Source organism: Perognathus longimembris, chromosome 8 (genome assembly GCF_023159225.1).
Source record: "Perognathus longimembris pacificus isolate PPM17 chromosome 8, ASM2315922v1, whole genome shotgun sequence".
In the NCBI taxonomy this organism is placed as follows: Eukaryota; Metazoa; Chordata; class Mammalia; order Rodentia; family Heteromyidae; genus Perognathus; species Perognathus longimembris.
In genome coordinates this window covers 61,968,996-61,984,762 of record NC_063168.1, presented here as the reverse complement: position 1 = coordinate 61,984,762, position 15,767 = coordinate 61,968,996, and the positions used below count along the sequence as shown (strand labels likewise).

General features: G+C 50.8%; 1 protein-coding gene across 2 annotated transcripts in view; it reads right to left on the bottom strand.

Moving 5' to 3' along the window:
• The window catches only part of Kif3c (kinesin family member 3C), a 35,094-nt gene extending 29,253 nt beyond the window's left edge, over window positions 1–5,841 (bottom strand). For both annotated transcript variants that reach the window (XR_007211944.1, XM_048353289.1), the window contains exon 1: window positions 3,720–5,841. Coding sequence is in view for 1 of the 2 variants with exons in the window: in XM_048353289.1 (XP_048209246.1) it covers window positions 3,720–5,270 (1,551 nt within the window). In the remaining variant the exon portion in view is untranslated. The remainder of the gene's footprint in view (window positions 1–3,719) is intronic.
• Between the last annotated feature and the right edge of the window lie 9,926 nt (window positions 5,842–15,767).

Genomic DNA, 15,767 nt, shown 5'->3' with positions numbered 1-15,767 from the left:
AGCTGCCCCAGGGAATAGGGTGTATGTGGGGGAGAGTGGAGGGGGAGCAGAAAAAACTGGGGATGATGCCATAATTCAGAAAGTAGGGACAGGATTGAGCTGCAGATGGGGAGCAAAAGCTCCCTATGGCCTAGGGCTATGGTGATACAGCTGAGTGGCTGAGGAAGGAAGGACTTAAGCTGACAACAAAGATGTCATTCCGAAGATCACTGGAAGATCACTGGCTCCCGGCTTGGCAGACAGAAGCCACCCTGTGGCTGCCAATGCTCTCCACTTATTTGATGCTTTCTGACCTATTTCAAATGCTCTCCTGCTAATGATCTCATTTAATCTTTAGCACAACCCTGGGAAAGAGGCAGGCCTGGATTGTTATCTCTACCCTGTGGCTCCAGAGGGAGCCTGGCAAATTGTTTCCACCATTCCAGAAACATCAGGGTTGAAGCAGGCAGTGCTGCCTTCAGGCTGGGTCTTCAGTCAGGGGCTCCATTCTGAGCTGTCTCCCTTCTGATTGTCCTTTACTCGGTTGTGACTGGAAGTAACAGGATACAGACTCATTGCCCATCTGGAATTTCCCAGGCTGAGCTCCCCTTTTGCCTATATCCGAACGCCTGTGTGTGGTGACCATATCACCTGCTCCCCAGGGAGCAATGTCAGGCTTGGCCTCCTCATTAAGCGAATGGAAACCAGAGGCCTAGAGAGGCAAAGGCCTTTGCCCTGAGTCACACAGTGAGCAGACAGGAAGGCATCTGGGGGTAATTTGGAAAGATCACAGGGGTAGGGAACATCAGAAAACCTGGGTTCCAACACTAGCACTGTCAGTTCTCAGCCTCCACCACACTATCATTTGTTTTCATAGCTGTCAAATGGAAATAACAGAGCCCATCTCTTGGGATTGTTGGGAAGATTAAATGAGATTAAGATGCCAAAGTGTTACATTTTTTTAAAAAAATGACACAACGGGTGAACAAATACAGCAGTGGTATTCACTAGACACCATGTTGAAAATGAAGTACATAACTTGTGGGTGGGAATGGAAGGGAAAAACTAGGAGAGAGCAAAGGAAGGGGTGACAGTGTCAAAAAAGAAATGTAGTCATTATCTGACTTATGAAACTGTAACCCCTCTGTATATCACATTTATAATAACAATAAGAAAATCTGAATAAACAGAAACAATGGAAGCTGGGTACCAGTGGCTCATGCCTGTAATTCTAGCTATTCATGAGGCTGAGATCTGAGGACTGAGGTTCAAAGACAGACCTGACAGGAAAGTCTGTGAGACTCCTCTCTCCAATAAACTACCAAAATAGCCAGAAGTATAGCTGTGGCTCAAGTAGTAGAGCGCTAGCCTTGAGCCCAAAAGCTCAGGCCTTGAGTTCAAGCCCCAAGACTGGCACATAAACAAAAATAAAACAAATGACTGATTATCAAGGAGTGTAGGCAACATGAGGCCTCCGGAGCAATGTAGAGGCGGGACTGAGTGTGACGAGTCTGGCCTCTGTTCAGTTCATCTGCGGGTCCTGGACCACTCCCAGGCCTCAGTTTCCCAAGGTCCTTGCCAGCCTATGTTGCACAGGCTACAACTCTGGGACAAGAATTCCAGCCTGATGCGGGTAGCTGACAGCTGTAATCCTAACTACTCAGGAGGCTGAGATGTGAGGATTGACATTCAAAGCCAACCTGAGCAGGAAAGTCCACGAAACTCTTAATTCCAATTAACCATCAAAACGCTGGAAGTAGTGTTGTGGCTCTAGAGGTAGAGCACCAAAGTAAGGGACAGCATGGAAGCCCTGAATTCAAACCCATTACCAGCACACACACACACACACCCCAATTCCAGTAGTGAACACCTTGATTTTGGGCTGATTGGCTGATTCATTCATTCATTCACTCATGGTCTTCATGATCTTCATGGTCTTCCAGGTTGCCCTTAAATTTCTGGGCCCAAGTAATCTTTATACTTCAGCCTTCTAAGTAACGAAACTACATGTGTATGCCACTGTGCCTAACTTACACTCTAATCCCTTGACTGCTCCTGTGCCTTGCATTGCCTGTGGAATCTTACTGAGGGAAGCCAGCCATTTCCCAATACTAAGCTTGCCCTCTACCCATTTCCTCAGGCAGCTGAAGTGTCCATCTACATTCTCCTCCCTTCTTATACTCTGTGGCTGCCAATGCCTCACAGCCTAAGGGCATGGGGGATGTATTCATAGTGAAACTAAGATTTCCCAGTGGACAATACCAGCCTGCCTGCTGGATTCTCTCCTGACAGGCATCCCTGGCCTAACTGGCCTGCCTTTAACAACAACCTGCTTCTCCCAGGATGGGCCCTAGCCATGCCAAACCCCTGATCCTTCCCTTGAGGAAGCAACTCAGACTAATCCTTGCAGAGCTCACAGGAGTGAATTAAATATTAAACACCCAAGGCCAGAGCCCCTGGTGCAGCAGCACAACACCAGCACACAGACAATGCACATGGCTGGGCTGTCACTCTTTCAGGGGCTGTGGGCTGGGCTTCCCTGCTCCCAGCTCACACCCATAAGGAATAAGTAATGACAATGTTTTTCTCTTCCCCCTAATCTCATGGTTCTCTGGGTCCTTTCTTCAACCCCTACTGTTGAGGCTCTAGGGAGCTGGAAATGGCTGGAACACTGAGTTGTGGCATCTGCAGAACTGAAAGTTATCGGGTCTGTGGTTGGCTCAGTAGCTTAGCCTCACTTAGGGCTGGAGGCTCCTCTAGGAAGGGAATGGCTCAGGAAGGACATTGAGGCCCTGACATGGGGTAAAGGGGAAACTAGAGGAGGTCTGGTTGTGCAGGCCACTTGGTTTGCTAGCTCATGGAATCTTCAGATTGGTGGAGCCTCAGGTCACCCAGGCCCTCCTGCAGATTAACCTACTGTACAAAAAGGGCAACAAATTTCACAAGGCCACTCCAGGTCTATACCTACTCTAGGTACAGAGCCCAGCTTTCTTTCCACCTTATACCCGCCTGTCCCCCCAAATCTGATTCCTGATGATCCCAGGAATGGATCTAGCACTGAGTGGGCCTGGCATTGCACGACCCAGTGGGCCATGTTTATAGAAAACAGAATCCACTCATGCTTCTCTGTCTTTCCATTGAAAACAGGAGGTCTGTGGCCTCCAGTTCTCTGCTTTGCTACTTTCTAGAATGAAACCTGGGTCCTGTCACTTTTCTGAGCCTTTGTTTCTCACCTGGAAATGGAGATACAAGGCCAATATCCCAAAAGGTCATTCTGATTAAAAGATCAGAATGATCAAAAGAGATTTACATAAGTGGGATATTTGACAATCTGTGAAGTACTAGCCTAGTACCAGATATTGTTAATATCACGTAAGGTCTGGAGATGGTGCAGAAGGAGGAAATACCAGAGGAGGTTATTCAGGAGCAAGAACCACACTCATAAGGGGCCATGGTCCTGCCTGGCCATCACACAGACCCCATCCATCCTGGGGCCACTGACAGGAGCAGGCAGGTCAGGCCACCCCAAGTTCACTGTCTCAACAGGACCTGCTGCTTTTGTTTGGTGCATGTGCTTGCACGTACATGTATGTCCCTGGCCATCCAATATTGCCACAGCAAGTTGCCTGGCTGATCTAGGCAAGTTCAGGTCATCTTACTGACCCTCAAAGGAGAGCCTCCTCGCCAAGCCCCTTGGCAGGGACCTGTCTCTCATGCCAGGCTCCTCTGGGTTCCCTTACCTTGTACTTGGCTGCAAGCAGCTCTGTCGCCTGCTGCTCCCGCCGCAGATCTTCCAGCATCTTCTCCTTCTCCTCCAGCAGCTTCTGCTTCTCCTCACTCACCAGGCTGCGATCATCCTGAATGGCAGCCTTCTCCTCCTCCAGCCGCTCCTTCTGCTCCTGCAGGTAATTCTCCATGTTCTTCTCCAAGGCTGTCTCCAGGATGGGCTGGGGAGGCTGGTGATTATTGTTGTGGTCATCCTCCTCTTCTGCCACCCAGGCCTCGATCACAGGCGCATCCGGGAAGCCGGCCGGGGCTGACACAGCCTTCTTTCTCCGGCTGCTCTTCCTCCGTGGCCGCTTCCCCAGCATCCCCTTCTTCTCCAGCTGGGCCTTCAGGCGGGCGATCTCCTCCTGGAATTCCCGCAGCAGTGTGTCTTTGGGGTCCTCGTTCACCCTGGGTTTGTTCTTGATGTTCTTGGCTCGGTTGGCAAAACGCAAGGTGGAGAGGCTCTCATCGTAACTGTGAGAGGCCGGCCCCAGGGTGGCCACCATGATGGTCTTGGCATTCCCGCCCAGCGAGTCCTGGAGCAGCCGGGTCAGCTTGGAGTCCCGGTAAGGGATGTGCGTGCTCCGGTTGCCCGCCAGGGCGGCAATCACGTTGCCCAGGGCGGACAGGGAGAGGTTGATTTTGGAGGCTTCCTTGGGCCTCTCTCCACTGCCGGCCCCGCCGGCGCCGCCCCCGCCGCCGCCCCCACCGCTTCCCGTGGACTGCGGGGTGGGCCCGCCCGCGGGGCCCGGGCCGGCCTTGTTCTGCCTCTCGCTGCCGGCCAGGTCCACCAGGTTGAGCTTGCCCACGCGGATGTGGTCGTGGCCGTCGGAGCCGCGCTCGCTGCACTCCACGGTGATGACGAAGATGGCGTGGGAGCGGGAGCTGACCTCGTTCATGTGGGTGCTGCCCACCGCCCGGGTCTGGTTGCCCAGGTTCATCACGTGCTCGATCTCCTTGACGTTCTTGGTGACGAAGGAGGAGAGGTCCTTGATGTAGACGCCGGTCTCCGGGTTCTCCTTCAGCTCCAGCCGCTTGCCGGGCTCCTTGGAGAGCAGGTCTCGGATCTCCTCCTGGTAGATCTCCAGGTAGGAGGCCCGGACCAGGTACTGCTGGTTCTGCGAGCGGGAGATGTGCGTGAAGATGTGCTCGAAGGCGTTGGGGATGACCCCGCGCAGCTCGGGCTCCACCCAGGTCCCCTGCATGGTGTAGGTCTTGCCGGTGCCCGTCTGGCCGTAGGCGAACACGGTGCCGTTGAACCCCTGCAGCACCGAGTCGATCAGGGGCCTCACGGTCTCGTCGTACAGGTCGGCCTGCTTGGAGCTGGCGTCGTACACGGCGTCGAAGGTGAAGGTCTTGGGCAGCTCCCCGGGGGCGGCGCGGGGGTTGCGCAGAGTCACCTGGCCCAGCTTCACGTCCATGGTCAGGATCTGCTCGTGCCCCGCGGCCTCCTCCTTCCGGCTCAGGGGGCGGCACCGGGCCACCACCTTCAGGGCCTCGCTGGCCTTGGTCTTACTGGCCATCTTGCAGCCTCCCCGCCCCCCCGCCCCCCGCGTCCTGGCTCCGCGGCCCCGGGCGACGGCTGACGTCCGGCTCCCCTAGGTCGGGATCGGCAGGGCCGGCCCAGCCCGCAGGCGCCGCTCCTCAATCCGCATTCAGCCTCCGCGGGTGGGGATGCTGGGAGGCGGCCCCGCCGCCGCCGCCGCAAGCGGTCCGGGCCTGCACCGGTCTCTGTCGGGTCCGCGGTGCGGGAGCTGGGCGGGCGGATTCAGGCAGAACCCCCGGGCGGCGGCGGGAGCAGCGCCGGCCCAGCGCGCCCCATGCTGGGGCCGCAAACGGCGTCGGCAACAATGAGATAAAGGAAAACGGGATGGGGGGTGGGCGGCGGAGCGGTCTTCGCCTCGTCCTCCTCCTCCTCACCGCCCTCCTCCTCCTCCTCCTCTCTCTAGGGATCCACCGCGGGGCTGCAGGTCCCGTGCGGCCGGGGGTCCCGGCCCTCCCGAGGGCAGAGGCTCACCTGGAGTCCCCGTCCCCGGGCCCGGGGCTCCGGCATCACCGCCCAGCACGGCTGCCGCTGCGCCCGCCTCCGCCTCCGCCTCCCTCCGCCGCCACCTTCGCCTCCGCCGCCGCCACCGCCGCCGCCGCGGGAGAATGGGAGAAAAACAGAAGGGGACGGGGCGGAGCGGGGGCGGCGGGAGCGGCGCGAGCGGGGCTGCGGCCGCCGCGCTGCGGCCCGGGCGGAGGCTCGCGGCTGGGGTGGGGCGAGGGGCGGGGCCGAGGGGCGGGGCACCCGCGGGAAAGCTCCGCCCCTCGCACCCCGCCGACCCCTGCGGGATGACAAGCGCGGGTGCAGACCCGACTCCCGCGCCCACCTCCGCCGTTCTCCCTCCCACCCCACCCCCCACTGCCGCCGAGCCCGAGCATGCTGGGAGATGTAGTCCCGCCTTTGTTACCCGGGTGCGGGCAGGCTGCTCACGCCCTCCCGGCGCCCGGGCGCCCGCAGTCCCTTCGGCACCCGCGCGCGCGAGGAGGACGCGCCGCCTGCGCGGGTTTCCTCGGCCACAGTCGGCCTGGTCTCCCGCTGCTCCTCCGCCTTTCCGCCTGCAGATGGGAACAGGTCACCCGCGCCCTTTGCAGGGCGTCACTGGGCCTCCCAGAGCCTAACCCCGGCGTCTCTCTGAACTCTCCTTGCTGCTTCCTTCCTCCCCCTGGTTTGCGTGGGTAGGCACCCGCGTCAGGATGCTCCTTCGGGCCTTCCTGTCCTCTGGGCCGGGTCGCGGTCTCCCCGTCTCTCGGCTAGGCACCCTGGCTTGCCCTCCCTCCTCTCCTCTGCCTTCCGTAGCCCACCAAAGCCCGGGCCATCGGCTCCAGGAGACTGCGCGCACCCTCGGCCGCACCTGCCCAGCCCAGGCGGGGCCTTCTGGCCCTCGAGGAGCACGCATTCTAGAAAATCTTTTGCTTCTACTGCATTGTGGTTTTGGTGCCTGTGATCAGAGATCCTGTCACCCCTTCCTAGTGCCCTGTCACTGGAGCAGGCCAAGCCCCTCTACCTACAGGAAGCCTTCCCTAACCACTGTTCCCCTCTCCAAAGCAAGAGGGACAGAATTTGCACAAGATAAACCCCAGATTTGAGGGTTTTTTTCTGGTCTACACATGAGAGTATGACTTTGGGGACTCAGTTTGCTCCAGCTTTTAGCTTCCCCAAGCTGCTTTAAAAAATAAAAATAGGGGCTGGGGATATGGCCTAGTGGCAAGAGTGCCTGCCTCATATACATGAGGCCCTGGGTTCAATTCCCCAGCACTACATATACAGAAAATGGCCAGAAGTGGCGCTGTGGCTCAAGTGGCAGAGTGCTAGCCTTGAGCAAAAAGAAGCCAGGGACAGTGCTCAGGCCCTGAGTCCAAGCCCCAGGACTGGCCAAAAATAAATAAATAAATAAATAATAAAAATAAAAAGGAGGGAAGGAATGAAAAAAAGGAGGTGGGAGGGAGGCTAGGTGCTGGTGGCTCATGCCTGTAATTCTACTTGTTCAGGAGGCTGAGATCTAAGGATCACAGTTTAAAGCCAGCCCAGATGGGATAGTGACATTCATATCCGCAGTTAACCACCAAACAAGCTGGAGGTAGAGCTGTCCTTCAAGTGATAGAGTGCTAGCCTTGAGAACAAAGCTCAAGGATAGCACCCAGGCCCTGAGTTTAGGCCCCAGGACCAGCAATAAACAAGAAAGAAAGGGAAGAGAGAGAGAGAGAGAATATTAGAACCAGGCACTGGTGGTTCATGCTTGTATTTTTAGCTATTCAGAAGGCTGAGATCTGAGGATCCTGGTTCAAAGCTAGCCCAGGGAGACAAATTCAAGAGATACTTATCTCCAATTAACTAGCAAAAAAGCCAAAAGTGGAGGTGTGGCTCAAGTAGTACAGCACCAGTTTTAAGTGAAAAAGCAAGCAAGATGGGTATGAGGCCGAGTTCAAGCCCCACTACCAGTGGGCACCTTTGAAAGGAGGAGGATCTGAGGATCAAAGCCAGCTCGGGCAGCAAAGTCCGTGGTGCTCTTTTTCAATTAACCACCAGAAAACAGGAAATGGCACTGTGGCTCAAGTGGTAGAGCATAGCCTTGAGCTGAAGAGTTCAGGGACAGTGCCCAGACCCAGAGTTCAAAGAACTGACAAAGAGAGAGAGAGAGAAACACTTGCCTCCTCTAGTCTCCTGCATGGACCAAGTCTGTACTTGTCTCTCTGTAGGCAATTCCTTAACCCCCTCCTCCAAATTCAAATGAAGTGCAGATCATATAGTCTTACAAGGACCAGGCCAGGATGCTGTCCTTGGTCCATGGGAGTAGACCCATGGGCTAGGCTGGCCTCTCTTCTCCACAGGGGATCCTGGGGAGGAGGTGCAGCTAGCAGAAACCTCCAGGCCCTTCTTTAAAGGATAATTACTCCATCAGGTACCAGTGGGCCATGTCGCCAATAATCCTAATTTGTCAGGAGGCTGAGATCCAAGGATCACAGTGCCAAGCCCTCTTAGGCAGCAAAAGTCCATAAGACTATTATCTCCAATTAAACATAAAAAAAAAACACACCCAGAAATAGAGTTGTGGTTCAAGTGGTAGAGCTCCAGCCTTGAGCAAAGAAAGCTAAGGGTGAGATCTCTGGCCCTAAGTTAAACACTCAGCACTGGCACAAAACAAAAAAGCCCCAAACCAAGCCATAAAAACTTTGCAACTCTGTTATCCCCTAGAGGCCCAAAATGTGGAATTCTTCAATTCTCAAAACTTACCTCCTTTCCCCCCCCCATCCTCCATCCCCCATCTCCAAGTCTATGGGACTTGAATGTTGGCTCAGGTTTCCTGGCCTTTTTCCCTCTCAGCTTGTAGTTCACTTGGCATTTGGGCGCTTTCTTGGGTGAGGTTTTGGCGTTGTAGACTAACCCCTCTTGGCTCTGACAATATGACTTCTGGATGGACCATTTGGTTTCTGAACTACTTTCTTATTTCACTTGGCTTTGCTTTTCTGTTTTTTTGTTTTTTGGCCAGTTCTGGGGCTTGGACTCAGGACCTGAGCACTGTCCCTGGCTTCTTTTTTTTCCCTCAAGGCTAGAACTCTGCCACTTGAGCCACAGAGCCACTTCTGGCCATTTTCTGTATATGTGGTGCTGGGGAATTGAACCCAGGGCTTCATGTATATGAGGCAAACACTCTTGCCATTAGGCCATATCCCCAGCCCCTGGCTTTGCCTTTTGAACAGCTTTTCTGGTTTTGGCTGGCACCTCTGCTACTATGGTGCTGGGTACAATGGGTTCATACCTTGTCCTCCTCTCTAGAGGTCAGCACTCACATGGATAGAAGGGATCTACACCTTGAACTGGCCCACATCCTGCTGCATAGAGGTTGGGGTGGGGAAAGGTTGAAACACCATTGCCTACAATGGTGTGACCTTGAGCAAATTCTTTTTACTGCTATTTTCTTAGTGGGAAGATTAGAGTGAAGTATATATGAAAACCTCTAGGCTATAGGAAGTACCAAAGAAGCATGGCATGTCTCCCTTTCAGTATTGTGTTTGACCTTTTGTTTGTTTGCTTGTTTGTGCTGTTCCTTGGGCTTGAACTTAGGGCTTGGGCACTATCCCTGAGCATTCCTGAGCGGTAGCTCCACTTCCAATTTTTTTGGTGGTTAATTAGAGATGAGAGTCTCAGGGAGTTTCCTGCCTGGCCTGGCTTCAAATTGTGATCCTCAAATTTCAATTGTCTCAGTAGCTAGGATTAGTGGCCTTTTTTTTTTTTTTCTTTTTTAGACACTATCTTCCTGTGTAGCCCAGGATGACCTGGAACTACACATATGGCTCAAACCTGTAATCCTCCTGCCTCAGCCTCCCAAAGTGCTGGGATTGCAGGCATGCACCAAATGCCTGGCTGTCCTCATCCAATCCAGCTTCCTTCTTTCCCACTCAAGTCTCCAGTCAGAACGACTGGCTTAAGGTCCCCCAAACAGTGTACCCTGGTGTGTGGTGTGTGGTGTGTGTGTGTGTGTGTGTGTGTGTGTGTGTGTGTGTGTGTGTGTGTGTGTGTGTTGCTGCATTTGTTCATGCGCCTCCTCTGCCCAAAATGGCTTTAGGCTGCTGTTCCTGTTTATACAATCTCATCTTCACGTCATGTGTGGCTTCTACTCCCACCACTCAGTACAGATTTGCCTTGCCCAGGCTACCAGTGACTTCTACAATGCCAACTCTTGTGGGCCCCTTTCCATGGGACCTTTTCCCAGAATTCACTTTTCCTTCCGTATAAGGCTTCCCACAACTCATGACTCTCACTTCCTACCACTTCCCTGAGTCTGCATTTCTGAATTCAGTATCTTCACCCAGTTATTCCCCCTTAGCCCAGTACTGAAATGGAAGTTCACTAAGGCCTACATCCTCTCTTTTTTTTTTGGCCAGTCCTGGGCCTTGGACTCAGGGCCTGAGCACCATCCCTGGCTTCTTCCAGCTCAAGGCTAGCACTCTGCCACCTGAGCCACAGCGCCCCTTCTGGCCATTTTCCATATATGTGGGAATCGAACCAAGAGCTTCATGTGTAGGAGGCAAGCACTCTTGCCACTAGGCCATATTCCCAGCCCTACATCCTCTCTTATTCCATTGCCACCTCTAGTGTCACTACAGCATAGGGCTTCAATTACTCTCTACATGATTCCTACGTGTGTGTACCTCCAGCCCAGACTCTTTAGTATCTTTGTACTAGTACAATGGCTTAAATTCAAGGCCTGCACTCTCAGTTTTTTTTTGCTCCCAGCTGGCTCTCTACCAATAGAACCACATCTCCAGTTCTGGCTTTTTGCTGGTTATTTGGAGATAAGAGTCTGAAGGATTTGTCTGCCTGCACTGACTTTGAACTATGATTGTCATATCTTAGCCTCCTGAATAGCCTGGATTATAAGTATGAGCCACCAGCCCACAGCCAGGGCCTCTTTTTAACCACTCACAGTGTACTATGGTTATACAAGCTATTTCCTTCACCATATTTTGAGCCCCTGCAGACTGGGGTGGGGGTGGGAGCAGGATGGGGGGAGTTTGGTTTGTCTTTGGGTCTTCTTTCCCTACATCCCCACATTTGGTGCTGTGCTTTTCATGATAATAAACACTTCCCAGCCAAGCTCTGGGGGCTCATGACTGTAATCCTAGCTACTCAGGAGGTTGAGAGTTGAGAATTGCCAATCCAAACCAGCCCGAGTGGGAAAATTCATGAGACTCTTACCTCCATTAACCACCAAAAAACCGCAAGTGGTGCTGTAGCTCAAAGTGGTAAGAGTACTAACCACGAGCAAAGGAGCTCAAGGACAGTGCCCACCCAGGCCCCGAGTTTAAGGGCCATGACCAAGAACAGCAAAAAAAAAAAAATTTCCAACAAACACTTCCCATCATCATTATTGTTTGTTAAGCAAATGAGTGTACATTCAATGATCTTCCAGGCAAGAAAATGATGAAGTGAAACAGAAATGACAGTAACTAACCCTCTGTGTGTAGAAGAGAATCTCCAGCAACTCAGCTTTTATCACACTTTTTACTCACTTGACCCTCACATCTGTCCCAGAAAGGAGGAAAGGATGATATTAGCATTTCCATCTTTGAGCTTTTGCCTCGTGAAGTAAGCAGGGAAGGAAATGCAGCCACGGAGACTCCAGTCCTGCAGTTCCTCCCCAACCAGGGGGGTTGAGATGACTGTAGAGGTAAGTTGCAGAGCACAGCTTCCAAGTCCTGGTTTGAGTGACAGATCCATCCTTGCCTTGGTGGGAGAAAGAAGCTCCTTTGTTGCATTTCCTTTGACAAAGAAAGTTCTTCTATCTCCCCCAGAGGATTCCTACCCCAGTATCTTCTTCCAGTGTAGTGCCAATGACTGTCAAGTTACAACTATACAAAGAAAACTAAAGGCACCTGTTAGTAATCCCCAGACGCAAGAACATTCAGAGAGGTAGAAGCAAGGGGTAAACAAAATTGAGACGCACCCTGCAAAACTAAGTTTGACCAGCAGAGGGAGCCATGACTATGTGACAAAATTGGTGGATGAACTTCAATTTTCTGGGTTGTCTTGCTCTGAGGTTATCTTAACTCCAGTTCCCAATATGTTTAGGCGTAGATTTATATTATATTACATTATAATATAATTTTTGATTTGTCATAAGGCTTAAACTCAGAGCCCAGGCACTGGCCCTGAGCTTTTCTGCTCAAGGCTAGCGCTCTACCATTTGACCCACAGCCTCAATTCTAGTTTTCTGGTGTAATAGAGATAAGAGTCTCACAGACTCCCCTGCCTGGGCTGGCTTCAAACTGTGACCCTTAGATCTCAGGCTGCAAAGCAGCAAGATTACAGGCATGAGCCACCAGCACCTGGAGTTCATTTTATTTCATTATGGTTTCAGAGGTGCTGGGGATTAAACGCAGGACCTTAGCTATGCTAGGCAATATACTCCACCACTGAGCTACAACCTTAGCCCTGCAACCTAGGTTTCTAATTGTTCCTCCTTTCTCCTGCTTTTTACCTATGATCTCTATTGGCCTTCCAGCAAGCTGAATGGCCAACCAAATATTTTAAACTATTTTAACTTTTAATTAATTATTTAATTGCAGTTTTAGAAATTGAACTCAGGCTTTCATGAATTGCTCTAAGCACTTTATTACTAAGATATATTCCTAATACCTCCCCTCCCCCAATTTAAAAAGATACAAAAAAATCAGAATAATTTTAAAATGTGGATTTTTAAAAAATTATTTATTTATTTAGTCATTCCTGGTACTATCCCTGGCTTCTTTTTGCTCAAGGCTAGTACTCTACCACTTGAGCCACGGTGCCACTTCTGGCTTTTTCTATATATGTGGTGCTGAGGAATGGAACCCAGGACTTCATGTATGAGGCAAGCACTCTACCACTAGGCCATATTCCCAGCCCTAAAATGTGGGGGGGTTTTGTGTGTGTTTTTTTTGGCCAGTCCTGGGCCTTGGACTCAGGGCCTGAGCACTGTCCCTGGCTTCTTTTTTGCTCAAGGCTAGCACTCTGCCACTTGAGCCACAGCACCACTTCTGGCCATTTTCTATATATGTGGTGCTGGGGAATTGAACCCAGGGCTTCATGTCTACAAGGCAAGCACTCTTGCCACTAGGCCATATCCTCAGCCCACGTGGATTTTTTTTTTTAATTCATCATAGCAATCATTCTTGATCAAGCATCTATTAGGTGGATCCCAGATGCCTTACCTAATCTGTACCAGTGTTGTGCCAAGTTGCAAGACCACCCCCAAGAAGACCACCGAGATTCAGACACTCCGAAATGCAAAAGCAAGGCAAGGCTTTATTTAACGAGCTGCCAACTCGGGCCTCGTCCTACCCACCGACACAGCGGAGGTTAGGAGGAAGCCCCGAGCTGTGATTACACAGGGCTTATAAAGGCAAAGAACAAGGTTACAACAATCAGCTGTGCAAGCAAGATTAGAACACAGGTACAAATCTGATTGGCTCAGGGTTCGATTCTAAAATGGGGTTCACGTGGTGGGGCCTGACTTCAAAGTCTGGCACCTCACCAGTACTCAGCCAGTAAGTGGTGGCCTGAGACTTGAGTCTAACTCTTTCCCTCTCTGAAGCTAGTGGGTTTCTTTTTTCCTTTTGTTTGTTTATCTTGCTTGTTCTGGGACTTGAACTCAGGGCCTAGGCTCTGTCCCTGAGCCTCTCTGTACTCAAGGCTAGCACTCTACCATTTGAGCCACAACGCCACTTCTGGCTTTTTCTGTTTATGTGGTACTGAGGAATCAAACCCAGGGTGTCATGGGTGCTAGGCAAGCACTCTACCATTAAGCCACAGTTCCAGCCCCCAACGCCAATGGTTTTTCCCTACCACCCAGCACCAACCGCTGAGGCTCAATCCTCACTCCAACACCAACTTGGACTAATTCCACCTTCTTCCTGCAACACCCAAACACTCACCCCAACTCCTCCCTCTTCAGTACAGCCTTTCCATCTCCTCCAGGCCTGGAGGTGGGAGCGGAGAGGACTGCTAAGCCACATTCACAGCCCCTTAGCATCCATTTTTAATGTTGTTCTCCATTATCTATGATTATAGTCTATGTTCCCAACAAGATTTCTTCTACTTTTAAATTTCTTGTTGCCAAAATAATTTAAGTACTTTTTTTTTGCCAATCCTGGAGCTTGAACTCAGGGCCTGAGCCCTGTCCCTGGTTTCTTTTTGCTCAAGGCTAGCACTCTATCTCTTGAGCTACAGAGTCCCTTCTGGATTTTTCTGTTTATGTGGTGCTCCGAACCCAGGGCTTCGTGCATGCTAGGCAAGCACTCTACTGCTAAGTCACATTCCCAGCCTCAATTTAAGTACATTTTCAAAAGAGTTTTAGTAATACTAATATTGAACTGTTGACTGGAAGCCAGTGGCTCATTCTCAAGATGGTTGAGCTCTGCGGATCATGATACAAAGTCAGCCTGGGCAGACAAATTCTCAGACTCTTATCTCCATTAACCAGCAAAAAGTTGCAACTAGAGGCATGGCTTACATGGTAGAGCACCAGCTGTGAGCAAAAAAAAAAAAAATGGAGCAAGAATCATCTTAGCCTGTATGCAATCCATCAATAGATCTTACCTGGGTTCTTCCCACAAAATCCATTGATCTTGACTCCAAAGCACTTTGTGCCACCCTGACATTCCCCCTTAAGTCAATGTCACCTTCATCTCTCTTTCTCAGCTGGCCACTGCTAAGACATTTGAACAGAGAACCTTGTGTCTGCTCTTACCTCTGCTCCCCGCACTGCCCCCAGAGCAGCCCAGGCCTTCCTTCTAAACTCCAGTCAAATCCTACCTGCAGTACGTCAGTCCCCCATGCAGCACCCTTAGAAGAAGGTTGCAAGCCCTCTCAGGGCACAGAAACCTCACGTGATCCCCACTGCGCCTCCCATCTTCTGTCTTCGTGTCTTCTCCCTCCCTCTCTGTGATCCAGCAACACAAGCCTCCTTGTTCCTCAGCTGTGCCAAGAACATTCCAGTTGTAAGGACTGTGCACTTGTTCTGTGCTCTGCCTGCCAGCTTCTCCTGCTAGGCTTTCTCCCTCACTCTGGTCCCATGGATTTTCAAATGTCATTTACTCACACAAGAGTTAATGGCAAAAAAAAGAGAAAGAAATGATAAAATAATGGCATTCACAGGGAAATGGTCAGATCTTGAATGAATAATGTTGAGCGAGACAAGCCTAGAGCACAGAGGACAAAGGCGCATGGTCTCCCTGATATGTGGTTGTTAGAGGGGGAGGGGAGAACAGTAGAGATCATGTCTGTAAAATAACAAACTTCTTTTCAAATGGTATTTCTACAGGTTTTGGTCAGCGACTTTATATCATCTCTAAAACCAAACAATTACTAAATAAACATAAAAAGGTCTAGGTTAGACCTGCCAGGAACACAATAGCTCAACAGCTACATACATATGATTATATAAGAGGAGTCTAAGCAAAATGAACTCCAAGAGATGGAAACAGGAGGATTTTACTGTTGTCATTATGTTTAATGTACTAGGTGAGTTTCCTTTGACGTACCCCCTGTGGTCACTGTACATGATTCTGGTACACTGGATATTGTATATAAGCTTATCTGAACTGGGGAAGGGAAAGAAAAATGAAGGAGGGTGCAACAAATATGACAAGAAATGTACTCACTACCTTATTATGTAACTATACCCTCTGTACATCTCCTTATCACTAAAATTTAATTAAAAAATAATGAGCTCCCAGGAAAGATTAACGAATGGTGAATGAATAATTAATAAACAGAGAATGAACTGTTAATAGACTTTGCAACCATCATATTGAATGACTGCTTAACTTGATGTAAATTATCATCATTTTGGGGATTGTTACACAGTGCTCTACCATTTGAACCACACGCCCAGCCTGTGATTTTTTTGTGAAACATCAGCTTGAGTTATGTGATTACTATTTTGTAAGTTAAAATGATTGAATATTGGCACTATCACATAGTTCACTTAACC